The 24,331-nt window shown below is 38.4% G+C and overlaps 1 protein-coding gene across 1 annotated transcript in view; it reads right to left on the reverse strand.

Moving 5' to 3' along the window:
• Positions 1-24,331, reverse strand: part of COL25A1 (collagen type XXV alpha 1 chain) — a 321,366-nt gene that overhangs the window by 41,564 nt on the left and 255,471 nt on the right. The window contains exons 13-18 of the mRNA XM_054064743.1: positions 24,272-24,325; positions 22,733-22,759; positions 20,555-20,599; positions 15,963-15,995; positions 15,766-15,801; positions 11,870-11,914 (exon numbers count right to left, since the gene is read on the reverse strand). Of these exons, the coding sequence (XP_053920718.1) occupies positions 11,870-11,914; positions 15,766-15,801; positions 15,963-15,995; positions 20,555-20,599; positions 22,733-22,759; positions 24,272-24,325 (240 nt within the window). The remainder of the gene's footprint in view (positions 1-11,869; positions 11,915-15,765; positions 15,802-15,962; positions 15,996-20,554; positions 20,600-22,732; positions 22,760-24,271; positions 24,326-24,331) is intronic.

Consider the following 24,331-nt stretch of genomic DNA (forward strand, 5'->3'; position numbering starts at 1 on the left):
TGTCTCCATAGAAATAGAGGTATGCTGCATGGGGCAAGCAAATTAGGAAGTATTCTTGCACATCTATTTGCACTCTCATCAGCAATCCATCATCAACAGTTCAAAGCAAAGAAGGTCTCTAGCAAACCTATAACCAGAAAAATCCTTCCACAGCTTTAACAAGGGCCATAGCAAGCTCTCAGAGACCTCAACTTAGTTTATAAAATTACATCTAAATAATGAGTTTTCTCACATGATGGTCTGGTTTGCCATGGCTCAAAATATGATAACAAAGGAATGAACTAAGACAACATGTCACAGAGAAGCATGTTTTTGAGCCGTCATAGGAAAATAACCTTACAGTTTATATAAGTCTTTGTATCAGTGCAGACCAGCAAGAGTAACAAGGTTGTCATTGCAGATGGAAACACTTTAGCGTCAGTAAATGAAGAACAATGCAGATTCAAGCATTCATTTTAGTATTCAACAGCCCCAGATTGTTCAGATACTAACTTTACAGGGCTAATTTCTTGACCAAGTAACTATGACTTCAGGCAGAAGAAACATCAGTGACTACATGATTCAGCTTTTTCAGTGGTAAGGCTGAGAAGTATCACTCAAAGGTTGATGCACTTTGCTCAGGACTATACCAGTTGCATACCACAAGAAAACTACTGGCCAAAGTCCAAAAAGGAGTCCCACTTCCCCCTCAATCTCTAAAGAGACAAGAAAAACATGCTTTGCAATAGCTAATTGAATTGGTAATGGAAGAAGCTGGTGGTTTAATTAGCATAAGTAGAATACAAATATTACACGTTGCAGAGCTTTAAAATATTATTAAATGTGGAGTGGAAGCAGTGGTGTGTCAGTAGAGACCAGGAACAGACTGGCTGAGTAGCATCTCTGCAAAGATAGGTGTGGCAGTTATGGTAGATGGCAAGTTAAATGTGATCCAACAGTGTACTCTTTACCACACATGAAACCAACTGTAATAGTTGGGACTTGGCCACACTAAGAAAAATACCCCTCTCTATGTAGTGCTAGTGAGGCTAAGCAGATTGAAAGACACATCTGATTTGCCATCTGAACTAAGCTTCTATGTTAAAAGTAAACAAATTTGGATGAATTGAAACTAAGCCAAACCCTGTCTAATATTTCAAATCTCTTGAGTGCAACCATGGCATAATGCATTAATTACAATGCTCATTTGGAACACTTGCAATGGTTATTCCTCATACCTATTATATTCTGCAATTATATTCTGCAAATATTTCTGGCTTCCTGCTTTATATTATCCTTTATGTCACTCAGACAGAAAAAAAAAAAAAAAAAGAGAATCTATCAAAATTAGCACTGCCAACGATTTGTGAAATATAAAGAAAGCAGTTCCTCTCAGAAAGACATGCTGATGTCTCTGTTACGAAAAGGCAAGTGAGAGACTATTCTTACCAGTTCATAGAATCACAGACTCATAGAATTACCAGGTTGGAAAAGACCTCCTGGATCATCGAGTCCAACCATTCCTGTCAATCACTAAACCATGTCCCTGAGCACCTTGTCTACCTGTCTTTTAAATACCTTCAGGGATGGTGACTCCACCCCCTCCCTGGGCAGCCTCTGCCAGTGCCCGATGAACCTTTCTGTGAAAATTTTTTTCCTGATATCCAGCCTGAACCTCCCCTGGCACAGCTTGAGGCCATTCCCCCTTGTCCTGCCCTCTGTCACCTGGGAGAAGAGGCCAGATCCCTCCTCTCTACAACCTCCTTTCAGGTAGCTGTACAGAGCAATAAGATCTCCCCTCAGCCACCTCTTCCCAAGGCTAAACAACCCCAGTTCCCTCAGCTGCTCCTCACTGCACAAATACAATGCCAGAACTATAGGGGAATGTGGTTAGAAAATCAAGGACTATGGGTTTTAGTTTTTCTTTAAGTATATTGCATCTATGATTGAGCTGCCATGTAGCTGCAGGAAAGCAACCATAAAGACTTGCTTAGGACCACACTTTGATTTGACAACATTGTAGCTCTGGGATTCAAAGAAGCATCTCCTGGTTTTTAATTATCTTGCTTAAATGAATTTACAATTTCTTCCAAACTACAGTGAAATGCTGAGAGGAATGCAAGGAATCAGTAACCAAGATTTGTAATACTTTTCTAAACATTTCACTACAACTTCTTACAATAAAAAAGTTTAAAAAAGTTAAAGTTTTTATTAAAAAAGTGTCTAGTAAGAATCTACCACAAACTGCTTTGCCTACTAGAGCAGGAGTAGGGAACACAAAACCTGGAAAGAGGAGTTAACCAGGTAGGTTTTGAAACCAGAGAAAGAACACCTCCATTTGAAATACTTTTAGGCAGATGTATAGAAAGCCACCAGCGAGTGATGACTCGGTGCATTTTAGTTTAACTCTTTGGTACAGTTATGAAATCACTGCTTAGAAAATCACATTGCACAGGAAGTCAACAAGATGAATTCAAATTTCATCTACTGTGAGGGCTTGGAGCAACTTCTACCGTATGATACAAGCAACCTAATATTAAAATAAAAATAAAAATCAATAAGCTTGTGAACTATTTCCAGTTTACAGAAGTGGTTTGTTATCTTTTTAAGAATAATTTTTATGGCTTGGTATGTTAATATTTTAAGAGACTAAGACACTACTTCTCTGCAGGCTCATTTTCATCCTGAAATGTTTGTCAACTGTAGAAATACTAGTGAGTCAGACAGCAAACGATACACTGCTATTTATAGACCTTGTTAATGCACAGTTTTACCTCTTACAATAAAATATCTGAAACGGAAAAGGGCCCTATAATGGCATGCTGTACACCTAGCATAATGTAAACCCCATAAGAATTTGATAGTAAAAAAAAAAAACCCTTGTACTTTACTTCAGGGGACAGTAAAATTTCTATGAGGTTTATTATCTAGACATTCATAACTAGTTTCCATGATGATCAAAGCTTTTATGGGTTGAGGCAAAGGCTAGCTTTGATATCAACTATTTACTGTTGCTGTCTTCTTTTAACTTCTGTAGAACCTGTAACTGCCTAAAACTTGAACTTCCACTTAAAAGAAGTCCAACAGTTGAAATCCCATTTGCAATACTAATTAGTGGTTTAAACACCACTAGTTTGGCCAGCGTTTATCAACAATGTAGTTATAATACTGTACTCAGTTAGAAGTAGCCTTCATTGCACAGCTAAGACATACAAAAACACAACTACTTGTGTTCTCACAGACAAGCATAGCCCACTGTCAGTGCCTGAAATACACAACTCTGTGCTGATTAGCTGTTGATACACTGTTTTCTCACAAAAGGCTTCTCCTCCTATAATTAGTCTTCTAATGAATATAATACACATTTTCCCATCCAGGTTAATGTCTGCTTGAAAAGAAAGCCCATGCTGCAGAAAAGCATCAACTTTTCTACAACAATGAAATAAATTGGCTTCTGTTGCTGAAATTACAGAAGCTGTCCTAGTCTGATAAGTAAAAATATTTGAATGTACTGATAAAATACTCTACTGTGCTAAAGCCATAAAACACATAAGATAGTTATTCCCTTTACAGACATAGAATGTGCAAGAGCTGTTAATTTATGTCTTTTAATTCTCATGGCCACCTTATTATTTTCCTTCCATGTGAAGGAAAATTTCCTTCAAGCCTTATCCTTATCTAGTGCTATGCACTAGAACTAGCCAGAGAAGTTTAAATGACAAACTCTAACTTTTATTACATAGTTCACTGGTTGTGAAATGTTTCAGTTCAGTGTCTGCCCCAGTGTTGGGACCACACGTCCAGGGCTGGCTGCCAGGTCTGCCGTGGAGCCAGGGCACCATCACCCTTCACTGGCATTCACTTGCAAGTCTGAACGTGCCAAGATCAGGACTTGTGTGCGTGCATCTCTGGGTTGGCAAACCACACCAAATCATCCAGGATTCTGTGGAGGATTCTGGCGACATGGGCCCACCCTGCAGTTTCCATAAATGGAAAACCTAGCTGTGTGAGTGGACATGCTCCAACACACCACTTGGGGACATGCTTGGAGCTTCCAAACTCCTTCCTGTAGGCTTAGCAAGTCTCAAAAAATTCCTATGTCTGGCATGAGACAGCCTGCAAACTCAAACTCCTCAAGAGTCACAGACCCTGGCAGAGCCTGAAGTGTCCTTTCTGACAAGCTCTGACATGGAAGGGTCCTCATTTTAATCACTTCAAGAGACCAAGGTATAGCTTGTCTTCAATGTTACCTTGACTCACTCAGATATTTTTCAAATAATACAGTAAGATGCCATTTCCTTGTTTAACTCTACTGAAAGAATCCTGCAAAGGTGGAAATATATAGAAGAGAAAGCAAAACCACTCCAAACCCCAGATTCAATGCAATTCGGAGAACAGCTATGAAGTTATAATAAATTGGCTTTTGTTCACTGGTGCCTGTGTTGATTTTCCAGAAATTGCCATATGCTGCCCTTAGACTTTGTTTCAGAGATTGCTATCTAACCAAAATAACTATGACTTTTCTGCTCTGGAGAGGAGTGAGAGCCAAACTCTCAAGAGCCTACAACAGAGCAATCTGTGACAATTGATGTAGCCATACTTGCTCATCCCCTGCCTGTTCATTGCCCTCCTGCATCTGTGCACTCAGTTCCAGTGAAGCAATTTCTTGGCCACTCAGCTGTCTAATTTAGACTATACAGATAAAGAGAGAAAGTCATCCTACAGTTTCTCACTATGAAGGGCTTTAAAGGGACTTGTATAAAACCTAATGTCCGTGATAATTTTGCTTTCTGCAGAACTAGAGTATTTAACTCATAAGAAGAAAATTAAAAAGGTAAAAGGAAGTCTAATAAAAGAATCTAACTCTGTCTTATAAGGTCTTTAAGGTCTTAAGGTTTTTCATACCAGTTCAGAACTTGTTCCAGAAATGCCCAGTTAAAACAGGTTGTCTGTCTCACTCATCGCATTTGAAACTGTATTTTTACTTCCCAATCAGTCTCTAAACTTAAAAGACGATTCTGGTTTAGAGTTTCCAAATGCACATTTAGCTTTTATGATTAATTTAGACTAAAATGTACTACCTTACAACTTGGATAAAATCCCGAAGCTCTGCAATATTTTGTATGACATTTCCTTTTTAGTGAGCCTAATTTTCTCATTGCTTTTAAGTTCTGCCTTCTTAGAAGGTTTGCTGCTTTGGAAGGGTACTAACAGAACCAACAATAATTCTCATTCAAACTGCACTCCTTAGTCTCATCAAGGAGTTCTTACTTAAAGGCTAATTACAATTCAAGTCAGCTTGATACCTGCTTTTGAGGATTAGAATAAAAAACAATTGCTGTAAGAAATGTCTCATTTTTAATTCTTTCCAATGACTGTACTGCGAATTTTTTAAGGGTCTGGCCCCCAATTTTTTTCCTTTAGAAAACAGCTGGATGACAAATCTAAGGAATTCTTATTGCTACTCTAAAAGACCAAGACCTTCATTGCATGTAGTCATTTCTGACTGTCTAAAACTGTATTTGAGGCACAGAAATACTTTCAGATTACTGATGGCAATTTTTCTTTGTGGATGACAAAATACTTGTTTTCTGAATCAGAGTAGAACAGAAACATCAGCATATTGGACTCTCAGATCATTTAACTGTGTTCAAAATTTTGGATTTGGATTTTAATGTTTTTTACAAAGACAAATTAAACTATGTTATAAACAAATGCTGTGATACAGAACCTTATAAGTCCAGTCTTTCAACTAGTAATAGATTTAGAGGAAACAACATCCTGTGTTTCAGTTTCAGCCATTTCCAGGAAAGAAAATGAGAGCTGTTATGATTTGCAAGATATAGTTTCTGATGAATTAGTAAGAACTGCATACATCTTGAAGAACACAACAGCAAAAACCCTTGACACACGCATACCATCCAATGTTAGTAATGATTTCATTTTCTGGCCGTGATTCTCAAAATTAATTCTATGAAATTCCATGTCTACCCTATGCAAGTGATTACTGCCATACCATATGGAAATCAAACAGCTAGGAACGAACAAACAAAGCTAAGTATGTAACTACATGCATATAAATAAATGTCTGTACATATAGTTCCACTCTGGAAACTGAATACTGAGAATTAGTTGCACAGTTGTGCATTTTTCTACTTTTATCTTTTTTTTACCTACCCATTCAGGGAGCTATTTCTGAAAACTGGCACTCTAAATGCAAGTACAAAGTCCTGGTTTTTTTAATAAATCAGCTCTCATGCATCATCATAGCCTACTTTTCAGTATCAGGCAGTCCCAGGGAAGTCAATCTAAAGAAATTTTATAAAAAGATATGAGCTGCTGCATACTGGCAAGTCTCTTGAACCAGCCAGTTCCACTGGATTTGAAAACACAGAAAACTTTCCCTCCCTCCCAAAAGCAGAAGTGCTAAGCAGCCTTTCTTTTCTTGTGCCAAATCATTCCACAGCAGTTTTCTTGAACATGACAGAATAAAAGCTTTGTTGCACTCACAAGTTTTGTTTCAGCATTTGTTTTAAAAACAGAGAGAGAGAGATGCCAGAAATGTCAAAGAAAATGCATAAAGTGCTATTACTGCAAAGAGGCTTCTGTTGTGTGAAGGTTTCCTGCTGCCATGGTGAAGTTGAGGACTGTACTACCCAAATGCCAGAAAATGCAACATGATGGATTTGAGAGATGTCTGACATTACAATGAAAAAAGGTATATATGATTGCCATTACAGTAAGTGAGTGCTGCTTTGAACATATTATCCTATAAAAGTGATGAGATAAACCAGATATATGACGTTTGTTTTTCATAGAAAGTATTCTCTGTCTGCTTGGTGTCAGTTGGTGGATATCAGAGCGATGAGTTAATATTCTGTCTTTAGGTGCTTTACTTGCTTCCTGAGTGACACGGTGGAACACATTCAGGGGCTCATTAAGTTTCCAGTCATTCCTAAACAGCAACAGGTGCTTAGAAACTTTTTTCCAGCATGTCACAGACAGCTTCATCACTGTCTTGAAAATAACTGACTGCGCTTGTGTTTCCTCCATGGCACCCACTGACAATGAGGAGAGAACAAAAAAGAAGAGGAAGAACTCTCAAAACATCCGCATATGCATAGTGAACGGGTCTACAAAAGTAAGTAATAGAAGATCCTGCTGCATACTCTGAATTCAGATATGATACTTGCATGTCTGTCCAATGTTGCTGTTCATTCAGAGCCCAGTATCATGTTCAATCAAGCTCTAACAGGTTTTCAGGAACATGCAATGATTAATTAATTGAAATGGCATTATAAGAAGCTGAAACTTTCCCAGTCATTAGTATTTATTAATCCTTTAAGTAGTTTGCCTGCATGCGGGACTGGATGCCTTGGGAAGCTTCTTCAACCATGAGAAGAAAGATGAGATGTAGCTGGAAAGATACGGTTCACTGCCTGGCATTTATGTTTTCACAGGCTGATTTAGCATTTGTAAAGACTGCTATGTATGTGCACAGTTACTTAAAACATTTCATAATACAGCCTGCCACTATGGAGAGATTCATTCACAAGAAAGGAACTGTGGAGTTCAAGAAACAGATGTAAAGATAAGGAGACTTCAATTCTTTATGCAATAGTCAAATCATAAATGCTTAAGACCAGAAGAACTGAATCCAAGGACTTGTAAGTGCAGAATATCCACATATCTTGACCTTTTCTTTAAAAGGAAGCACTAGAAGACAGTAGAGGATTCCAGAACTGGACACAATACCCCAGGTTAAGTCTCACAAGAGAAGAACAGAGGGACAGAATCACCTCCCTCGACCTGCTGGCCACAATTCTTTTGATGCAGCCCAGGATACAATTGGCCTTCTGGGCTGCGAGCGCACATTGCCGGCTCATGTTGAGCTTCTCATCAACCAGCACCCCCGAGTCCTTCTCCACAGGGCCGCTCTCAATCACATCATCCCTCATCCTGTATCAAAACCACGGATTGCCCCGACCCAGGTGTAGGACTTTGCATTTGGCTTTGTTGAAACTCATGAGGTTCACACAGGCCCACTTCTCCAGCCTGTCCAGGTCCCTCTGGATGACATCCCGTTCTTCTGGTGTGGTAACTGCACCATTCAGTTTGGTGTCATCTGCAAACTTGCTGAGGATGCACTTGATCTCACTGTCCACATCATTGATGAAGATATTAAACAGCACTGATGCCAGTACAGACCTCTGAGGGAGACAACTTGTCACTGATCTCCACCTGGACATCAAGCTGTTGACTGCCACTCTTTGAATTTGACCATCCAACCGATTCCTTATCCACCAAACAGTCCACCCACCAAATCCATATCTCTCCAATTTAGAGAGAAGGATGTTGTGGGGGACTGTGTCAAAGCCTTTACAGAAGTCCAGATATATCACATCCATTGCTTTTCCCATGTTCACTGATGTGGTTACCCCATCACAGAAAGCCACTAGGTCGGTCATACAGGATTTGCCCCTGGTGAAGCCATGCTGGCTGCCATTAATCATCTCCATGTCCTCCATGTGCTTTAGCATAGCTTCTAGGAGGATCTGTTCCATGATCTTCCCAGGCACAGAGGTGAGGCTGACAGGGCAGTAGTTCCCAGGTCATCTTTTCCACTCCTTTTAAAAATGGGCACAATGATGCCCTTATTCCAGTCACCAGGGACTTCTCCTGATTGTCTTGACTTTTCAAATATCATGGAGAGTGGCTTGGCGACCACATCGACCAGTTCCCTCAGGACTCTGGGATGCATCTCATCAGGTCCTATAGACTTATATATACGAACTTCTGCCATTTATTTATCTTATTTCTAGAAAATATATTGTCCCCATTCCTTGACTACTTGGCCGATTTAACATACGTTTAAGCTATATTCATTCCTCTACAGGTATTACTACATTTCAGATGCACTTGCCACCTAGGGCTAATGTTTCAAACCTGCTTGGGAAATGTGTTTAACAAATAATTCAGGGCAAAAGTCAGAAAAAGGGAGAGGAATGTTTTAATTTCTAGAACATCATAGGAAGATACAAATTTGGAGTACATTCTGTAATTCCAATTACATAAGACTGAAGAAAGATTGAAAAGTGTGGTGAGAACCCTACAGATTGTAGTTGCAAGGGACCTCAACAGAAAATTTTGGGGAAGACTTCTGAATGTGCATGTGCATGCCTGTGTAATATAACAGAAACTGAATAGAACAATACTGCAGAAAACAAGAATAGGATCAAAATAATACCAGCAATACAAGAATACTCAGGTTTTCATGCTGGGAAAGAGATTAAATGGCCATTGCCTTGTATTGAACCTTGTAACTTTCTCCTACATGCTAGTGCTCTGCTTAAGCTGCCAGATGTCCCTCTCACAAAGTTTGGGAATAGCCTGCAAAATTCCTACTGACAGTTACTCTGCTGGCAGACAAATGCACAAAAACTCTGTAATCTATTTCAGTTTTAGGAAAAACTTCCCTATGGTATCTTATATGTTGTTACAAGTCACTAGATGCTGTAATGACATTGTGTGAGGTTTGTACTGAGCCTGTTGCGTTATGACACCATTGCAATCTCACTATTAAGACAAAATAGCAAAAACATTTCTTAGAGAGCTTTATAAAGTCCTGTTGGGAATAGACCCCAGAAAACCTGAAGAAAATGTAACAAACAACAAGCAACAACCAGTGAAGGAAAAAAAAAGTCATTGCTTCAAATAAGCACCATATAACAACAACAGATTGCAAGTCCAGACAATTGGATTTTCTCCATGCTCAATATTCTTATCTATTGCTGTTACTTCAAAGTAGCTTTCAGTCAGCATCAGTTGGCTAGAAGAGAAGGCTGAGAAGCACTGAGGTTGCTCTTGGAAGTTTGTGAGATGATTTTACCACAGAGAAACATAACTTTTTTCCTAAAACAGACAGTGAGAACAGGGGCTAAACTACTGCTTTTTCTTTGCTGCTGAGTGCTCATATTCCTAACTCCAGCCATTCTCTGGTTTCTGCTACCACTTCTCATGCCACAGAGGTAGTCTCTATGACAGAAAAATGTAGGCTTTTTTCTTTAGACTCTTTAACTAAACAGAGTTAACAAAGGCCGTGAATAAAACAACACCCGTGCTGCAAGTCTGATGCGACTAGATCTGCTTTGCTCTCTCCTGAGCACATTTTACTTGGTTGCTTGTAACGCACCTAGGGTGCATCTAGCCACCTCAGTGCAGAATTGACCCTGAATGAATTTCTACAATGGACCACCACTAGTCTCCTCTGGCCTAGAATTTTAACAGAAGCTAGTATTCTCCAAAAGTATTAATATTTGACCAAATTATTCCATTTTATTTTGCAGGCAACTGTACGTTTTTTTCTACTGTATCCACTGAATTCTGAAACAAATTTTCACTGGGCAAAACTCCCACACTTCATTCATTTTTGACTTCACATCTTGCCTTTCACGTGACTCTGAAAGATGCCCTTCTGAGACGCTGTTATCACCAACAAATACAACTTACCAGCAATAATTTTCCCAGAGCAGAGTCTCTGATTTAAAGTTTTTTATTTACTTGCTCATGATATGCATAGACATGCGTGATCTGCATGAACATGGAATCCCCTAAAACCAGCTGCAACCCCAGCTGGTTTTGGCAAGTGCCTCCAGCATGCTAGCACTGAATTATAACTAAGCTACCAGTTTGCTTGCCATTAAAGTAAACAGAATAGAGACTGCTGTCAAACTTCCTTAGAAAAATAAAGTTTTATCACACAAAGAAATCTGTTCCTACATGATCTTCACTAGTCAATACAGGGCTCATTCTAGCAGAAGATGAACAACCTCCCTGGGAACTATATTTTCAGGTACTACAACACACAAACCTTAATATGCACTTTCAAATCTTCTCATAATTCACTAGTAACACATAAGGGACATAATGCTTGGATGCTGTGGCAATTCACAAGTCCCTTGAGAAGAACTCTACAAATGTTACATTCCATAAGATAAATCCTGAATCCTACCAAAATGGACAAGAGATTGGCCTCTGGCTTATACCCTTTTTTATTGGATAAATAATATAAATTACGTCCAAAGGTATACACAGGCCTACGCTGGAATGCAAGGAAAGAGTTTCCAAGAGATTTTGCTTTCTGAAAGAATAGCCTTTGCCATGGAAGAGAAGAAAGCCCTTCTAATCTGCATTCACTCAGGATACACGAATCCACTAAGTTTGTGCAGCATTATAGATTTACAGCTCAAACTGTGTAGGTGTCTGCAACTCCCAATGCAACCATTTATGCTAGGTTTAAACCAACCACGTCTTTTGTATCAACTTACCTAAAGATCCCAGACAAATGGGAAGCCAGGGACTAAACAAGGTATTAAATCAGGGGTGTAGCTAATACTGAATAGACTCTTATTAAAACATTTTTACTTATCAGTGGAAATCACTGCTCTGTAATGGAGCACAGGGTATTTTTGTTGATAGAGCCAGCTCTCCACAGCCTCTGTATAATTAATGCAGTTCTACGGATGGAGGTTTGGTAAATTCAGTAGATTGGAATTTACCTGGAAAGCACCCATCAAAATGGAAACCAAGTAAAACTTTGATGACAAGCCTCTTCCGTGAAATAGAAATATAAAAACCTACTACATTAGATTTTTTTTAGAAGCACTAGAATGCAATGTTCTTCACTTTTTAATGTAAGGCATATTGTATGTTTACTCACAGACACTTAACCAATTTTCCATGTGAAACCTTTCTGTAACAATGCCCATTTCAATACCAGAGGCTCAGAACAAATACCACAAGCCCAGTAAGTCCATTTCAGCTACATTCTTACAGTCTCCCCCCGCTCTGTGGTGTCCCCCCAGTAAAAGAGAGGCTACAGTTTGATTACCTTTATTCCAGGGAGTCCAGGAAGCCCAGGAAGACCTGGTTCACCCTATACAGGAAAATTACATAATATTACAGACATTATTCAGTTATGGTCACCATCCAGTGAACACCTCTGTATATTCTGCAGCAAGATAAAAGAGCATAGATGACTGCTAATCAGTTCAAGCAGGGCTAATATTTTCAAAATGGGTGACTTAAATGTAAAATTAGTAAGAATCATGTTAAAAACTTAAATATCCTCTGCGAACCTTGGATGTGAAGATGACACCCAGATAGAAAATCCACCCCAGGAACGCCAAAAATGTATTCACATTAGACTTCACCAAAAAAAGAAGAAAACAAGCATAATTTTACATGCTGCCATTTCAGTTCCGTACTTACAACAGATGTTTAGTTCTGCTCCACTTTGAACTCTTAGCTAGAAATTGTGCTGTGTAACTGTCTGATTTAGCTACAAAGCAATTCAGAAGAGCTTGGTTTAAATTGTGCAATTCAAGCAGGACTGCCTAATTATAATTGGGCAGTCATTTTCAGACCTATCTGTAGCATCATTTCAGTATTTGCTATTTATCTGTGTCATGAAGGGTAGTGGGAATGCAACCTTCTTTTGCTTTACTGAAAACTGCCTTGCTTCTTTAAAATGGCAGTAAAAGGACTTAGAGTACTGCATTTGCAAGGGTACTTTTTGCAACAGGAATGTATTATTTTTTAAATGCAGTTGACATCGGTCTAAGGCATGAATGACATATTTGCACAAATGGTCATTTTGAGAGATCAGCTAAATGGAAAGATGTTGTTTAGGGAAATAAAAATTATTAACAAAGAGCAATAACATATGAAGAAAACATTATTTGAAAGGCCAGAAATTTTCTTCTAATACAGAGATGGATTCTAACCAACACCTTGGATCTGAATATTCCCTAAACTTTCTGGAAGCTCAGGTCTGAACTCTGAAGCCAATTTTTACTTTTATAATTAGTTGAACCATATTCCAGATTTTATATACTCCAGAGCTTTACAGAAATCCAGATTTCAACTCTGTGGTTTGGGCTGATTCATACAGACTGTGCTATTAAAATATTTTATATGTGTGCGTATATACACACAGTTACATACATTCATACACTCACACATACACATCTATAGATTCACAAACATAAACATACATATGCATAACATAGATATTCATAAGACTACAACACCCAAATACACTTCTTTGAGACAGTAGGATTAAATAGATTTAAAGCTCTAATACCAAAATTACATTCTGCCACAAACTAAAAAACACAATACAGGGCCTGCAAATCACTTTACCAAATGGACTAATTTTTAATGCTACAGAAGGATCTGATAACAGCTTCTTTGTCCGTTTCAGTTACTCCAAAATTTTAACTGTTCACATGGCCTAAGAGCACAGGGAAGATTCCAGTCTCAAAATATTAACTACAAAATGGGACGAAAAAAGCAGAAGCTAGGGTACCATTTTCAATAGACACTTCTAGGTACGTTGTCTAACACTTTCTAAGGCAGGAAACAGGTTTTCAGTCTTGCAAATGCATAATCCTCTAAAAGGCCTTGACTGCACTCCTTCCTGACAAAGTGCTACTCTTTTGGTTTCTTACCTTAGTAGCCACACATATCACACTGCTACTGTGACCTTTTCACATCTAATTGTGGAAGCACTAAATTTCACTTCTAAGCACAGCATTTGAATAATTGTAATTGAGAAATCTATCAGTGTTGCTGCAGTAGTTCTCTGCTTAGTCTTAGAGCAGAGCTAACCCCGATAGAACATAAAAGGCACAGAGAATCCAGCAAAGTCAGTTCAGAGTCACAGTAATCTAAAATAATTAAAATGCCCCTCAAAGTACATTAAAGAATGTAAACCACAATGAAGCCACTAACGCTTCATTAGAATTAGTATTGTAGATGAACACATAATATTTCCTTTTCTGGATTTTTCGTGATACAGAAGACACGGGTGTGATTTATGAGAAGAATGATTTTTAAAGAAACCAAGGCTGTATACTAACTCTACCTCATAATGCTAAGTCTGACAGGGTAGGTCATTGTATCACCTCTGCAACACATATGCCACTTGACAGCCTCGTCAGACCATTGTCACATTTCATTTCATGCAACTAACATTCAGGTGGGCAGCTCAACATTTATATGTCCTTGGAAGATGGATCAATAATAACTGGAAGAAGAGGAAGAAGTCAACTATAAGGAAGGAGGAAAGATACAGGACAGAAATCGGAATGAGGCACAGTAGGGAGAAATGAATTAAGGTGACATAGAGGGCAGTGACATGCCTTTGGTTGAAAAGAGGTCTCTCTCAACCTTTGGTGAGGTGAATGAATCCCTGATAAGCACGGAGCCGAACTGCAGGCAGTAGGCACCTGGCTGGAGGAGGCACTCTGAGTGAGCCCCTTATGGGAGCTGCTGGCCTGTGCTGTGGACAGGGAGATAGTATACTGGGAGACTGTGAAATGGAAAGAAAATACATAGCGTGAACAACACGCCAAGACTATAGAAAGTCTGAACTGCATACCTCTTACTTATCTATGTTACCCAAATAAGATCAAACCCGAGTGCCTGGGGACTGAGATTCAGGAGCCTGCTGAGAAATCACTGCTTAATTTTGCCTCCAGAACAGCCAGCTAATGAGAGTATGAATCTCAACAGGCCCTGAAATTAATTTTCTAGTTTACTACCCAAGCAGAGTATATAGTGCAGAATGGACACACTTAATGATTCTGTGGATTAGATAGCTTTACTTTGATTACCTTTCCTAATTAATACTGCATTTTACCAAGAACTGCATTTGCAACCATAGTAGTCTTTCTTCAGTCTATTATAAGTGATGACTGTTACAACTCCCCAAAACACCAAAAACACTTAACTTTTATTTGTTTTTATATTTATGTGTTTTGGGGTTTTGCTTAGTCACCAAAGACCCTGATTATTAGAAAATGGTTGTACTGTAGTTCACTATATAGAATAGTAGCTCTCATCTGGCTGGAACACTTGCTAGCTCAACTGTGAGCTGGGCTCTACTTCACCCTGGCAGCAATGCGTAATGTTCAATGTTATAAAAAGCCAGAATGATGCCAAAGGCTCCCAGGTGAAACCAAGTACCGCCAAACAAAAATCTGGCTCCCTTACTGTCTATTCTCTTTGCCCTTTCACCATCTCTCCCAGCAGGACCTGCCTCCTACTCTTACGAAAGGCAACTGAAGGCACAGCACTTGCCGTGCTTTATGTACTACGGATTCAAAGAAGACATTCCTCAGCTTCAGAGGGCCTCATGCAGCACATTCATTACAGCTCATGCTGGACCTTTACTTGCAGCCTTGGCTATGTAGCAGCCAGGGGAAATTCCTCCTCTGGAAGGAAGAACAGAATGGCATTATCTGGTCTGTGTTCCTCTAACCATGTCACGACTCTGACATTTTATTTCCCTTTTCAGGTGTAAGTAAAAGGGCTTCTAGTCAATATTTATTGAGGTTTTTTTCCAAATGAGAAGCAATAATGTACCGTACTCTGAAGATTAATATTCAGTCAAACATGCAAGGTTAACCTGTGGTCACTCAAGGAGCAGAGCCTTTCTTTGTTAGTTTCACCAGCTGCAATTGGGTAAACTTTCAATGCAGGAAGCACATTGTGACTAGAACAGGAGGTGAGTTGTTCTAATACTGCTTTCCATGCTAATTAGTATCATAGTTCCTGTGCTTTTTAAAATACAAAATGATAATGCAGCAAATGTGAACAGGCCTTCAGCCGTTAAATTATCTACCTTGGGCTCATTCTAGTACATTGCTGACATCTGTGTAACCACATTTATCACAAATCCAACAGTGAGGAAAAGGGAAACTGAACATTTCCAACTCATACCTTTTGCCCAGGCCGTCCAGATTCACCAGGTTCACCCTGAGAGAAAAGAGATTAAAGACATGAGATCTGAAAAAATGAATTAAAAATCAAGCTGGAGAAAACACTAACTAATGGTATTGAAATGCCCATAACATTACAAAGTAACACAGACCAACCATCCCTCTTCTCCCTGTGCAACTGTTTTGAAACTAAATTACCTTAATTCCTGCAGCAGAAGAACCAGGGTCACCCTGATACAAAATCCACAAGAAATAGTCACACATTAAATATACAGTTTTCCAGGAAATAGATATAACTAAACATGCAAGAGTATAGTAAGATTATCTAGCAAAATAACTGTATAGTAAGACTACCTGTTCTCTATGCTGCTACATTACAATTTACCCAATGAATTAAAGCAATGTGATGCAGAAAATGAACATTGTTGTTTTCAAGAACATGCACAGTTTTAGTTTTATTCACCCAAACAGAATAACAGTTAACCTCAAATTTCACAGCTAGTAACATAGATGTAATGATTGCAGATTTTGTCTAAATGACTTCATAAAGCCACAAGATGGAGCATTCTTTGACATCTCTGAACTGCTGATATACATTAAAATATACATTATTGCCATTTACAAAGAATATGAGCAGACTTTTTGCCCCAATTCTACACGTGGCAAGTGTCAGGTCTCAACTGATGAAGCTTTTTGTGCTAATGAAGATTAGCCTTGGAAAAAACAACCCAGCGAGACACATGTTTATCAGCATCATGACAGGTCACAGCTCTATTTCCATAGCTCTTTAACATATTTAAACTGCTATTTTAATGCAAGTAAGTGTCATACTTTACAGGAGGAGAAAGCTATAGTAATATACGTATTCAGGAAAGGTTTTTGTTCTGATGAGGCACGTAGCATTCAAGAAGATTTGCCTGTGTTTTGCTGGGTTAACAGAATTTGACAGGCAGTGACATGCACAAGGGCAGAGGATAAGCAAGTGATCTAGGCAAGGAAGCTTTTAGCTCCCATTTTTGTGCAACTGTCCCAGGATCCTTAAAATGCTAAGGTACTCAGTTTGCTGCACTTTTGTTTCTTAAATGACACACCAAATACAAAGGAAAAAGCCCTAAACTAATGGAAAAATTTCTAGGCAAATTATACGCTGTTGAAGATGGCTACAGTGCTTATCTTTGAAGAACTGTCTCATTATTTGTTATTCAAAATAAAATTGAATCGTTCATTGAAAGCAACAGGTTGCCACAAAGCAGCAGCTTCAAGCTCCTGATTAGCCTGCTGGTCATTTACATAAACAGCATAAGATCCAGTACTGTAATCAACTTTGAAGAAGTATAAGCAGAGTATAAATGCTTAATATTTGTTGTATAAAAATACAGATAGGGGATACCCACTCCTGATGGTTCAGTGAAGCTGCAGAAAGTGCTCCACGAATGCCATAGTTTCAAAGTTGGTTTGGGTACAGGGTCTTTTCGCTACATTTCATAAAATTCAGTGGTACCAGATAACATGCTCACTGCTCTTTGAAAAATCAGAATAGATTTCCTATACAGAGTTAGTACAGCTAGCACTTATGCGAAGGAATAAAAAAATCAGTTTTATGAAGGATTGATTCATGTCTGGAAACCTGAGCTGCCTCATTCTGATAGACACGCATGAGGGATACTCATGATATCTCTTACAAGCATGTACAACTGCAAAGCCTCAAGGACTTTTTATAGCTATAAAGTGGCAAAGCAACTGGTATGAGACATTTACCAGCTAAATATTTTAAAGGATGGCGATGGATATGGGGGAGATAAGACACAAAGTATTTATAAACCATCTTTATGCAAGAATGAAAATGAATATGAGATTAAATAAAAAATTATGGTAGAGCATGTTCTCAGTTCTCTGATGAGTCAGACAGTATGGAAATGAAGAAGTTTTAGCAGGGGAACGTGCACACAGAAGAAAAGTACTTGGTACTTTCCAGGGACTAAGGCTATAGTAGAAAAGTAGAAGCGAGAACTCTAGTGTGGGATTGATACTGTATTCAAAGTAGGATAACTCAACAAAGATGGTTTCTTTCTTTAGTCACAGGTCAAGAAGGCAACACCCAAGTCCATATTTCTGAGAGCTGCAGAGTATAGCAGTTCAGAAAACAAAACCACATTAATTACACAAACTGGAACCCACTTCTAAACCAGCTCTGAAACTGTTGTTGCCTGATTTCTCTCTCTCACCATATAAATGAAAATTTAGTATTTATCTCACAGAAAAATTATTTAAGCTTTAAATAAATGTTTTTAAGTTCTTTTAAATATCTTGTTTAGTGATCAGGAAAGGTTTGTACATATACATGGCTGAACACCTGAGAACTGAATGGACACTAGCTTTATCTCATCTCTGAACAATACATCCAGCAGATCTCTTAAAAACAGTCTTAAATATTTGAGCCTTAGTAAGTCTTGCACTCCTCCTCACAGGTGTTCAGGTGGCAAAAACTTCCAGTATTCATCTGGCAGTAAGTTTCAAAAAGTAACACATCCCAAACTTTTCAGAGCTACCCAAATACAAGACACAGTTTGTGTAGTAGGGAAAAGCTATAAGAGAAGATACGTATGCTTAATGCATTAATAAGGCTGGCTGTGAAATTTACTGGAACTCAATCTCATCTGCTTCTTTTAAGATACCAGGCTTTGACGAGTCAGGCTTTTTAATGTCAAACTCCTGCCCAACAGAAAGCATCCAGTGGAAAACACAGAAGAAATACTACTGAGCTACACTGGAACCTTCATTTTAACAGTGTTTATAGTCAAGGTAAGTTTAACTGCCTCTTCAAGATGATCATGACACCCACAGAGAAAGTAAAGACACAAGGGAAAAAAAAAAATAAAAGGATCAGGGCTACTTGGAAACGCTGCTTGAAAAATCAAGGCAAAAAGTCAAGGTTACTTTGTGAATACGTTAATTAAATGTGGCTGTAACAGTCATACTGATTTCCTCTAACACTTGCTGGGCAAATTCATGCTAGAATTATACATAATGATCATACAGCAAAAATTCCCCCCTATGCTGAAAAGCAGGATAGAATACAATCCTTGTTAGGTAGTTCAAATGTAATATAATGACATCAAGTTCAATGCTCATTCCTGAATTATATGACAGAACCCACTCTCCTAAGCTCCCTACAAAGCGCTGTTTGCAGAGCTATGTATCAGAAACCCTAAGCTGCAGCTGTCCAGTAAGATCTGGATCTTTTTTTCTGGTTGGCAAATTGTCTCACAGGGCGGGAAAATAGAGGAAAAGTAATGAAAGCTAACTATATTGCAGTTTACACTGTTGTGAAATTTCATGCAGTGGATTCTAGCCTGTTATTGTTAAAGCAATGCGCTCACACAAACAGCATATAACCTCATGTCACCACCCCACACCTGAAACTTACATGAAAACTAGTAGAGATGGCAGACTTTTGTATTAAGGAGTTCAACAAATTTATCGGAATTTCTTCAATATAGCAATATAAGAATAATAGAATGGTTTAGGTTGGAAGAGAAGTTAAAGATCAACCAGTTCCAAACCCTGCCACAGGCAGGGACACCTCCCACCAGCCCAGGCTGCTCAAGGCCCCATCCAACCTGGCCTTGAACACCTCCAGGGAAGGGGCAGCCACAGCTTCCCTGGGCATTACCACCCTCATTGTGAAGAATTTCTCATACTTGCTAAGAGATGGCATTCTTGAATGGCATAGAAGTGGATCAAGATGTTAGCGGCATATGTTGTGTAAGTAACTAAAAAAGTTTCTTGAGACTTCCATCTAGGTTCATAAGCAAGACTGCAGAGGAAATATTATTTACATGAACTTTTGGAATAAGATAATTTGACTAGTCTTAAATCTAATGTCTATGTTTAATTTTTGATTTTAGAATATGCCCTACTAAAATCCCTGTGTTCTTGAAAACATAGTTTTACTGTTTCCAAACAGGACCTGAGAGATAAGCATGCATTCCTTACCAGATAGATAAGTCCATTACAAATTCCTTCTTGCACTAAACTGATGTGAGTTGGTTAAGCAATTAAACATACAGGGGTAACGTAAAGCATATGTAAAAACTCTTTTTTTTTTTTTTTCTTGCGGTGATACAGCATGAGTCTCACATAAAATAAAACAAATCAAAACCAAATGAAATAAAATTTTGACAATGTCTTCTCTTTATTGACTTCTGTGACATGTTGGTACTTTGCAACAATGAACTAACAAGGTATTGAGTGACGTTATTGATGATGTCATCTAGCATAAAGGCTGAAAAATGTAGTTTTTATCTTCAACTCTCAACTGTCCAACTGGCAATTTTGAGGGAAGGTGTCCATCTTGATATTATATTTTTTTTTGTCCCATATTAGTTTAGTCCCTCTCTTTGAGTGGAATGCAGAAGGGGAAACATAAAATGATATATATGATACAGCTATAACTCAGCAGACCACATTCCAACAGCCTGGCAGGTTGTCACCAAAGTTTCTGTACGCTGCAAATTTTGACAGAGGGCTGCAAATTACAGACATGCTGATGTATCCTGCACTAAAGCTGCTGCTGCATGGAATTGGGAATTTTGTGCTTAATTGGACAGAACAGTGACATATTTTTATGCTACTCATAAAAATGAACTCAGTCAAATCATTCCACATCTTAAAAAAACCCCACAAACCCCAGTTTTAAATGCATTTTTCTTTTGATCAAATTATCATCTTCATTAGCTGGTATAGTATAAGCATGCCTAAAGCACTCATCTTCTCTACTAGTAGCGTACCTTTTCTCCTGTGTCACCCTTCGGTCCATTTTCTCCAGCATCACCCTATAGTTAAAATATATTATATTTGAACAATCTCATGTAAGCACACAGTATGCAGACAAGATTCAGCATACCAACAAGCTTATTTTGTTAGTCAGGTAGTCAATGCCTCTATGACAAGGTCAGGAAGCATGTATAACTACTATGTTGCTTTAATAGAGTCTTCACTACTACTGTAAACCCTTTCACAGGCCCTCAAAACCCTGACAAACTGTTAAATAACTATCTTCCTGTCAATATAGTCTACAGACTTCCCCAGTTCACTGTTGTTTAGTGATGAAGGAATGGTTTCACAACGATTCAAAAATTAAATTACCAGTATGTCTTTTTTTCTAACACAGACACATTGACCTAAATGCATCTAAGCAAATTTGGGTGACAGTTACACAATTCCAATAGGTTTTATTAGGACTCTCAAGTAATTTATTGTATATACTCAGTGAGTTTGAAGTGCTTCCATGAATGATTCACAAACCAGAAAAGCCTCACCGAATACCATTCCCCCAAGAAGCCACCAAAATTATTGTTATCTCTATAACAATAGAGATTTGTTTATTTGTTTATTGATACAAATGTGAAGTTCAGATAACACTTCTTCATGGCTGGGTGACATTTTCTACTTTAAAAATAACTTTACATAGAAATATTTTGAAAGATTTATCTATAAAAAGACTCAATTTCCATTTATATTAATATTACCATACAGTAAGTCCGGACTGCACCAAAAAGTCTTTGTTATTTGTGAGATTATAGACCAAAAATTTCTGTGGGACTTGAGGTTCATGCAACGTGTGAGAAATACTTAAAATACCAAAAATATTGATAAATGTTGAGTCTAAGTAGGCTAAAAAAAAAGTCTGGTTGGTCTTGGTCAGATAACTAGTTTTAACATTCAAATAACAAAAATCAGTATCTGCCCTATGGCTCTGAAAACCTTAATGTAAAAATCCGTTCAGAGGATTTTTAACAGAGACCATTTGATATATTACAGTCACTGACACAATGAGAACTAGCTAAAAATCCAACAGCATTTTAATTAAGAACTCGATGAAACACGGAAACATGAAACAGTAACCATTAGGAATGTTACCCCCCCAAGTTCAATTGACATGATAAAGCATATTGAGGGCATTTATAATTATATTTTTTTAGAAAAAGGCAAAGGTTAATTATGGAAAAATATAATGATTTTAAGTAATAAAAATTCAATATATGTTTAAAAAATTTAGTTATTCCTACTGAGTCTGAAAACAAATGATTACTTAAGTTCTTCAACAAATAAAATATTAAGCAAAGTAATGATTTCATAAAAAGAGATTCCCTATTAGGTACTTCTACATGTGGGGTACACACTTTCAAAATTCCCCTGGATTATTTTTACGATGTGCTTTTGAAAAATGTAAAATTAACTGCCTTTGAAAGCATGCTTGCAGCTGCTGTTACACAGATCTGGATGTGAAATACAATTGCAGCTGCAAAGACATGGGCAAAAAACTCTCAAGAGCAAACTGGACCTGAATATGAATAACTTTTTTAAAACCTGTTTCAGTCTACTCACAGAAGACGAGTCTGTGTACAGATTCCCACTCAAAATAAGGCTTGTACTGTATCTCCAATTGCCCTTGTACAGACGCAGAATCATAGAATCGTAGAATAGTTTGGGTTGGAATGAACCTTAAGGATCATCTAGTTCCAACCCTCCTGAAGCTTGATTCTCACTCAGTGTGTACTTTCATGTGGGTGATCCTACCAGTCACTCTCCCTGGAAGGGCAAAATTATGCCCATGTTTTCCAGAGCAAAGTTTTTTCTGGCCACTCGTCTTGTCTTGGTGTTACTGTGGACTTCAGAGAAGTAGCTCCTCACTAGCTCACTGCAGGTCAAAGCACCGTTAGTGTACCATTTGTGCTGCTGGTACCTCTCCAGACAATCTATAGACTAAGACTATTCAGGCAGATTGGGGGTTCCTTGGGATTCCTTCGATATTTACTTGATGCTACTGAAGGCCGCACAATGCCACTCAAGTTCTAGGTAGTAGCTGAATTTATTTCTTCTTAAACTTGGAATCAATGCACTGACGTTTCTCCAAGCATTTCCCCAAAACAGAACCATCACAAAGGAAGTGAAACATGTCTCACCTTTTCTCCTCTTTCTCCAGGGTCACCCTAATGAAAATAATGGGAGCAAAGAAGTCACGATTTACTAATACAAGCAAAAATCAAAGTGTTAGTATTACCATCTTTAGTATGTCAGTTACTACCAACTAAGTCACTATGGATGACTTTGTCTCAGATGACAAAAATACAACAAGATAACCTTCAATAAACAGTAACGTGTAAATTTAATAGAACTCAACAGACAGTATGTCTTCAACACAATTTTAAAAGCTTAATGATTTGCACACAAAGACTTTTCTGCCCCAGATTAAGCCCTGTCACAAAGGCATATGTGAAGTGGCCTGCCAGGACCTAGATGACTCCTACATTTGTTTCTCTTAAGGCTGAATGTGAGGGGACAGTCTCTTGATTCTGTTAACGGCTTAGAAGGCTCCTTGGGAGAGACAAAAAGCCGTAAGTGTCTTGAACTAATCCATATTTGATTCAGAGCAAAGAGCCTTTGGTGCTCCTTAAATTCTCTGTAACAAAAAGATGGTTGATAGCCATTAGTTTTTAAAATTACAACTTGCTTGAAAAACTGGCTCAATAGCTCATGCACTTTTGCACACCAGCCCGACCTTGACAACTCATCTCTGCATTTCTGGCTCAGAACTGCACTCTGGCCCATCTTTGCCTCTTCTGATGGCTGGCAGTCACCAGGCAAATCAAAGGCTGCAGCTGTGAATACGAATTAAGCATCAACTGCCATAATTTGGCTTCTCTTGTATACCAAATAAGAAAAGGTCATGCTCCCAAATGGTTTGTTTTCATTCCTAATGGACAAGCAGCCAGTCAGTAAATGCAAAAAGCCTGCTCTGCTAGTCTGTCAGCAGCAGGGTGATGCACAGAATCAGCTGAGGAGCACACGTGCACCAAAGACACACGCTCACAGCTGATGGGATTAGAATTTAGCATTAGCTATTCCAAGTGGTCCACAGATCCCAACATCTCAGATGTGCTGAGCTTTCTTTTAAATGAAGTTATTATAAGTTTTATTTTCTATTTCACTTGTTCAATATTAAAGCAGTAGAACAAATTATTTCACAATAAATGAAGTGCAAAGAGATATTCTGATGTAACAAATACAGGCTGATGTGTTTCTAATAAGGTCTGTTGCTAACTGCCATCATAGTAGTATCAGCCCTCGAGACTTAACCTTGACATTTGTCAAAGAATTGACCACTGTAGTTCTTGAAAAGAAGCCTGAAACACATTGTAAAGAGCATAAACAAAGCCTTTCTAAAAAGGTCCCTGAATTCCCAAACACTTGCAGGCATATTGCATTCACTTGGCAGTGAGGGCATATGCGTCAGTACCACTGTCTGGAATTATACATGCACAGCAGAAGAATATGCTTCTTTATGGTGAAATGTGTAAAGCTTCTTACAGCACTGATCACTGGAGGGAGCAGATCATTAAAAGCCAGTCAGACTATAAACCCAAGTTGGAAAGCATGACTGTCATTTACACATGCCCTCACATACTGTGTGCTTCTGTTTTTAATCCATTTTCAATACCAACCTTAAGCCCTGCTGCTCCCTTCTCTCCCGCTACTCCAGGCAAACCAGGTTCACCCTAAAG

Source organism: Cuculus canorus, chromosome 4 (genome assembly GCF_017976375.1).
Source record: "Cuculus canorus isolate bCucCan1 chromosome 4, bCucCan1.pri, whole genome shotgun sequence".
Taxonomy (NCBI): Eukaryota; Metazoa; Chordata; class Aves; order Cuculiformes; family Cuculidae; genus Cuculus; species Cuculus canorus.